Here is a 6,596-nt window from a genome sequence, read left to right on the forward strand (position 1 = left end):
GGAGTGACTAGTATTAAGTCTGTCCTTTCTTCCCTGAATTTCCTCAGTACTAGTGGAATTAGAGGAAAGGGGGGAAAGGCATAGCACAGCTGGTAATGCCAGGGGTGAGCGAATGCATCCAACCCTATTGCTGCATCTCCTCGGTGAAGAGAAAAGAATCTGTCCACCTTTGAGTTCTGCTGGCTGGCAAAAAGGTCTACCTGAGGAACCCCCCAGGCCTCGGAGATCATCAGGAACACTTCCTGATTCAGACTCCATTCTGCCTCTAGCAATTTGCGCCTGCTTAGGAGGTCCGCAAACAAATTCTGAGAGCCCTTCAGATGCACTGCCGATAGTGAGGCTGTGTTCTGTTCTGCCCAGGCTAACAACAGATTGGCCAGCTCCATCAAGCTCCTGCTTCTGGTTCCCCCTTGCTTCATAATGTAGGTAACCGCTGTTGTGTTGTCTGACAACACCTGAACATGGTGGCCTCTCAAACTCTGCTGAAATGCCACTAAACCCAGAAAGATCGCCTTCAACTCCCTCCAGTTGGATGATCTTTGAGCTTCCTGTTTGGACCAGACCCCCTGAGATGTCTGACCATCCAGATGGGCTCCCCAGCCCCAGGCACTTGCGTCTGTAGTAAGGCGCTTGTCCACAGGAAAGGTCCACACCAGGCCCCTTGAGAGGTTTGCCTGGTCTCTCCACCACCAAAGAGCCCTTTTCGTCTTTGACGAAATTTTTAGCTGTTTTTCCAAAGGATCCTGATGGGACCAGCTTGACAGAACCTCCCTCTGAAGGGGTCTGGAATGGAACCTGGCCCACTGAACAGCCGGGATTGCTGCCGTAAGCAGGCCCAGAACTGCCATAGCCATCCTGACTGAGACTGTCTGGTTGCTCTGTATCCGCTGTACAGCTAGCTGTAACTTTTCCTGTTTTTCCAACGGCAGGAAAACTTTCTGGAGAATCGAATTTAATGTATACCCCAGAAATTTCATTTCCTGTGAGGGGGTCAGGATTGACTTCTCTAGGTTTAGAAGCCATCCCAGGCCCTCGAGGTGAGACTGGGCCCTCTGGAGATTGACTAGGACCTGCTCCCTGGAGTCTGCAAAAAACAAAAGGTCGTCCAGATAAGGAACAACTGGAATCCCCTTCAATTTCAGGGGTTCCAAAGCCTCTGCCATAATCTTCGTAAAGACCCTGGGAGAGGACGAGAGTCCGAACGGCAGAGCCCTGAATTGGAGGTGCCATACCGAACTCCCTACCTTCAATGCCAGGCGCAGGAACTGCTGCGATGCCTGATGAATTGGTATATGAAGGTAGGCATCCCTTAGGTCCAGGGATGCCATGAAGCATTCTGGGGTCAACAGCTTTGTGATGGAGAAAATTGTATCCATCCTGAAATGTTTGTACCGAATGAACCTGTTCAGGAATTTCAGATTCAGGATTAGACGGTACTTCCCTGAGGGTTTTTTCACCAGAAAAATATGTGAATAAAAACCCCCGCCCTGCTGGCTTACTGGGACTTGAATCAGAACCTCTTGCTGTATCAGCTCCTGTAACAACAGCTTCATTGCAGAGGCCTTCTCCTGATCCCTTGGCAATGTTGTCACATAAAACCTGCTCGGGGGTGGTTCTGAAAACTCCAACCTGTACCCCTGATCGACAACGCTCTTCACGAACAGATTTGGAGACAGCCTGTCCCATTGTTCGCGAAAAGCTGACAGTCTCCCCCCCACTGGGGAGATATTGTCACTTGTTCTTAGGGGACTGCTCTGGGGGAGATCTAAAGAGGACTCCACCCCTGCCTTGGCCCTTCTGTGAACCCCATCTGCTCTTGTGCTCCTGGTCTTTTTTATGGGACTGCTGAAAAGCACGAAAATTCTTTTTAGCCATCTGCTTTTTCTTAACTGGAAAAGCCTTCTTTTTATCGGCTGTTCTATCCAGCACAGACTCTAAATCAGGACCAAAGAGCAAGTCACCCGAGAAGGGAAGACCACACAGCTTGACCTTAGAGGCAGTGTCCCCAGACCATGTTTTCAGCCAAACTGCTCTCCTGGCTGAATTTACAAGAGCCGAAGACCTAGCGGCCAGTTTAACTGATTCTGCTGATGCATCCGCCATGTATTTGACTGCATTCAGGATCAGTGGAAAGGACTCTAAGAGATCCTTGCGGGGTGTCCCCGCCTCAATATGGCTCTTCAGCTTCTCTACCCAACATTCCAGATTCCTGGCCACCACCGTAGCTGCCATTGCTGGTTTTAGACTGACTGACGCAGCATCCCAAGCTTTTTTAAGGATGGAGTCAGCTTTTTTGTCCATTGGGTCTTTAAGGATCCCCATATCTTCAAAGGCTAGATCCGTTCGTCTGGATACCTGCGAGAAAGCTGCATCGACTCTGGGTTTCTTATTCCAAACCTCTGAGTCCTTATCTTCGAAGGGAAACCTTCTTTTGAGAGCTTTAGAGAAGAAAGGGGCTTTTTCTGGGTCCTTCCACTACTTTCTCACTGAGTCTGAGAGGACCCTGTGGACAGGAAAAACTCGCCGTTTTGTTTCGTCCAACCCCTGGTACATTTTGTCATGAACTGACAGTTGTACTCTTTCTTCCTGAATTTCTAGAGTAGTGTAGATTGCTTTTAAAATATCATCTACTTCCTCTAGTGATAGCTTGAATTTGGAGCCCCTGCTATCTTCTTCCTCTTCCTCCTCCTCAGAATCCCTGAAGGAGATGAGAGTACTACCCCCTTCGTCTCCAGACTCTTCAGTTTCCACCTGTCTGGATGACGACGCCCTGGGGCTGGGCGGTAAGTTCTGAGGCTCGGTCTGTGCGGGAGGGTTTTGTATCAGGATGGACTTGACTGAACTCAAAGAGTTTGTCAGCTCTTTAACCGAAGAAAACAAATCCTTATATTGTTGAGATGTTTCCTCTTCCACCAATTCTCTGATACAATTTCTGCACATTGCCTTCTGCCATGAATCTCTGAGGGGGGTTTTGCAGGAAGGACATTTTCTCTGACCTGGTCTAGCTTTTCCTAGTGATTTTTCCTGAAACGACATACAGGTTTAATTCACTAAAAGCTCTCAACAACCAGTTGCTTAACACCAAGCCAGTGCAGAGACCCACCACCAAACAGACCTACTAGTGAGACCCCAGAACTAGGCTGCAAAAGGTCAGAGCGAAGTCCACCTCTGACCTGCAGCGACAGGCCCCCAAGAGGGGGGAACAAACAAAGACATACCCACAGTAAAGCAGAGGGTGCCAGTGCACCTTACGTACCTGGGCTGGACCGGTGCTGGGGGCGCCTGTCTCCGCCATAGCTGGCTTGCACTCTTCCATCGTTTGAGTGAGGCAGCTATTTTACAAACAGCTCTCATTTTAAATTTTCCCGGCCGCCGCGTCATCAAGGCCGGCCGGAAGCGGAAGCACACAGTCACCTGACCCGCCCCATGACCCCTGCGTTCCAGGCGCTGAACCACGGCGCCACGCCCCCTCAGAGCGCCCGCGCGTCACCGTGAACGACGCCGTCGCCGCCCGGGACCCGGCGCCGAAAACGGAGCCATGCCGCTGACCTGCAGCGGCCTCCGCCAGCAACAGAGCCCTCCCTGCGCTAACAAGCGGACACCGGGCACCCGACGCCGGCACTCCGAGGGTCCTTACTCCCGTGAGATGGCGGGACCAGGAGCTCCAGGAGTCCTCTCCCCGTGGAGATGCTGCTGGGGGTCAAAGAGAAACAACCTGCAACAAAAGGTAAGCCTTACTCCCCTGCAGAGAGTGTAGCTCTCCCTGGTTCAGGCACATGCTTCCTCCAAGGAGGAAACACAATAACTGAAGCCATGGAGGAGGAGGAGGTGTTTTTAAAGTGGGCATGTGTTTCCTGATTGCAAGGTGGAGCTACTCTCTCCGGGGTTGTCCTGAAAGGCGATTTGAGAAATAATGCGTTTCAATCATCCTGACACCATAACACAAAGGGTGCAGTGATAATTGAAGCGCCAGCATCAGCCATTGCCCCCCCAAAAAAGTATTTATATATATATATATATATATATATATATATATATATCCACTTCAATACAGGGCACTTTCACCCCCTTCCTTCCCAGCCCAATTTTCAGCTTTCAGCGCTCTAGCGCTTTCAGTGACAATTGCGCGGTCATGCTACACTGTACCCAAATGAAATTGTTATCATTTTGTTCGCACAAATAGAGCTTTATTTTGGTGTTATTTATTCACGACTCCGTTTTTTTTTTTTGCGATATAAGCGCAAAAAAAGCGGAAATTTGGGAAAAAAACAATATTTTCTTTTTTCTATTTGAAAAGAAATCCAATAAAATCAAATTTTGTCATAAATTTAAGCCAAAATGTATTCTGCTACATGTTTTTGGTAAAAAAAATTCCGTTAAGTGTATAATAATTGGTTTGTGTGATCACGGACATATGTACGCAAATGATCATGTACATATGTGTGCAGGTGATCACGTACATATGTGTGCAGATAATCATTGGGACATGTGATTTTAGTGGGACATATGTGGGGGACATGTTTTTATTATTAGGGACATGTGTTTTTATTATTTGGGGACATGTATGTTTTGGGGACATGTGTGTTTTGGGGACATATGTGGGGACTGTGTTTTCACTGTGTGGTGTGTTGTGTGTTTACACTACACTGATGATCAGTGAGTAAAAAGCTGTGAAAAGCAGCCCATACTCACTGATCATCAGCCGGCTGCAGCGTTCTGCTCTCCTCTTCTCAGCGGTGACTTCCGTGTGAGGAGAGGAGAGCCGATTGCCTAGCAACCGGCTGTTTGTTTACATCACATGACGGCCGTGATTGGACACGGCCGTCATGTGATCAGGAGGGCCAATCACAGAGCCCTCCTGCCGATCTGAGATGTGCCGTGTCCGGGTGACACGAGCACATCAGGATCGCGCCGCTGCGCGGGCGCGCGCGCGATCCCGCTGCTCCTGAATGACGTTCCTGAACGTCCTATCAGGAGCAGGCGGCTCCCACCCGGCCGTATATATACATTGGCCGGGTGGGAAGTGGATATATATATATATATATATATATATATATATATATATATATATATATATATATATATATATATATATACACACACACACACACACACACACACGCTTTTCTGAATGGTCCGGCTGTCTTCTGGGGCCTCTGTGTCTCGCAGAAGGGGGTGTAAAAAAATTGCATAGATCACCACACACGATCGTGGCAATCTTACCCAAACGTGAGAACAAGTACCTGGATTTGACAGGTATCCAATCATCCCCCCCCCCCCCCAGAAAAAGGGGAAGCGCCGCTTGTTTGCTTCCACCCCCCTGCTGCCACATTTGGCACCTTTCGGAGGGGGGAAGCAAACTAGCGGCGCTTCCCCTTTTGATTGGAGCACTGCTTTAAGGCAGCAATCACGATTGAATGGTACAATGCATTTTCCGTCACTTTTTTTTTTTTTTTGCACGACAGCCCATAGACTCGAATGGGCTTGCCTGTTGCTTGCCAAGGAAGCCCAAATTCAATTTTTCTACACTGAGCTGACCACGCTTGGCAAGTTTGTTGTGTGACTGCTACCCGCATTTTAAGATTAATGCATCGCAAGCGTGACATTTCCATATCGATCAGGTGAAGTGTACGGGGCCAAACAGGCATGATTCTGCTCCTGCTAGGTGTGACTGGGTCATTGGCAGCTTGTGAGGTGTGCCTGAACATGGCAAGGATGAGTTGGAAGGAAGAATCCACAGGTATACTATAGAAATCCTGCCCCTGGTATTCTATCGAAGACACGATGAAGAGACTTCCTCTTACCAGCCCCAGGAAGGCAGCACACATGACGGTGGTGATGCAACAGCGTAACCCCCGGCATTGCTGCCCTCCGGATACCAGGCGCACTTCATCCTCGGCTCTGCTCCTTCCCCCCTCGTCCTCCAGCTCCTCGGCTCTCAGCCTGGCCGGACGCTTCTCAAACAGCGTGTCTTCTTCCTCCTCCCCGGCCTCGTCGTCACCCGCTCGGGCAAAGCGCACCTGTTTCTTCTTCTTGCCGTTCCCCGTCATGTCCCCTCTAGTAAGCGGTACAGATCAGTGCCTCCTCATGTCTATACCAGGCTCCGGCCTTCTTTCTCCGGGATCAACCCGGATGTAGCAGCCGAGCAGCGACAGGCCGGGTGCACCTGGGAGGGAGGAGGAGCGGCGAGAGGCGGCCCTATCGTCGTCTTCTTCCCGGTTTTCCTGTCCTCAGCTGGCGGCCTCTGCTTATACACCTGGCGGTTCCTCACACACCTTATAGCAAGGCACTGACCCTTCTCTCACAGAGATGCCGCCACTTCTGACTGACAAGGCAAAAGCGAGTCTATGGGGCCAAAACCGATTGTTTCTGACTAAAAAGGAACTTGTGCACTTTTCTGAGAGACAGGTGGTTTACCTCAGGTGACAGAACGCTCATATGAGAACAGGGGCCATTGAAATTTATTTGGCTTGTTTGGCATTTTAGCGCCTAAGCGACTTAGCTGACTGAGATGTCGTGCTCCATTCTGTACAATGGAATCGTTCTAATAGGAGTGACTCAAGAAAAGTGCCCCTGTACTACTTTAGGGCAACTTT

The 6,596-nt window shown here is 49.7% G+C and overlaps 1 protein-coding gene across 1 annotated transcript in view; it reads right to left on the bottom strand.

The window, feature by feature from the left end:
* Positions 1-6,183, bottom strand: part of SLC60A2 (solute carrier family 60 member 2) — a 33,447-nt gene extending 27,264 nt beyond the window's left edge. The window contains exon 1 of the mRNA XM_077487108.1: positions 5,805-6,183. Within this exon, the coding sequence (XP_077343234.1) occupies positions 5,805-6,050 (246 nt within the window). The 5' untranslated portion in view covers positions 6,051-6,183. The remainder of the gene's footprint in view (positions 1-5,804) is intronic.
* Between the last annotated feature and the right edge of the window lie 413 nt (positions 6,184-6,596).

This window comes from Lithobates pipiens, unplaced genomic scaffold (genome assembly GCF_037356315.1).
Source record: "Lithobates pipiens isolate NorthernLeopardFrog02 unplaced genomic scaffold, aLitPip1_a1.2 Scaffold_18, whole genome shotgun sequence".
NCBI classification, from domain to species: Eukaryota; Metazoa; Chordata; class Amphibia; order Anura; family Ranidae; genus Lithobates; species Lithobates pipiens.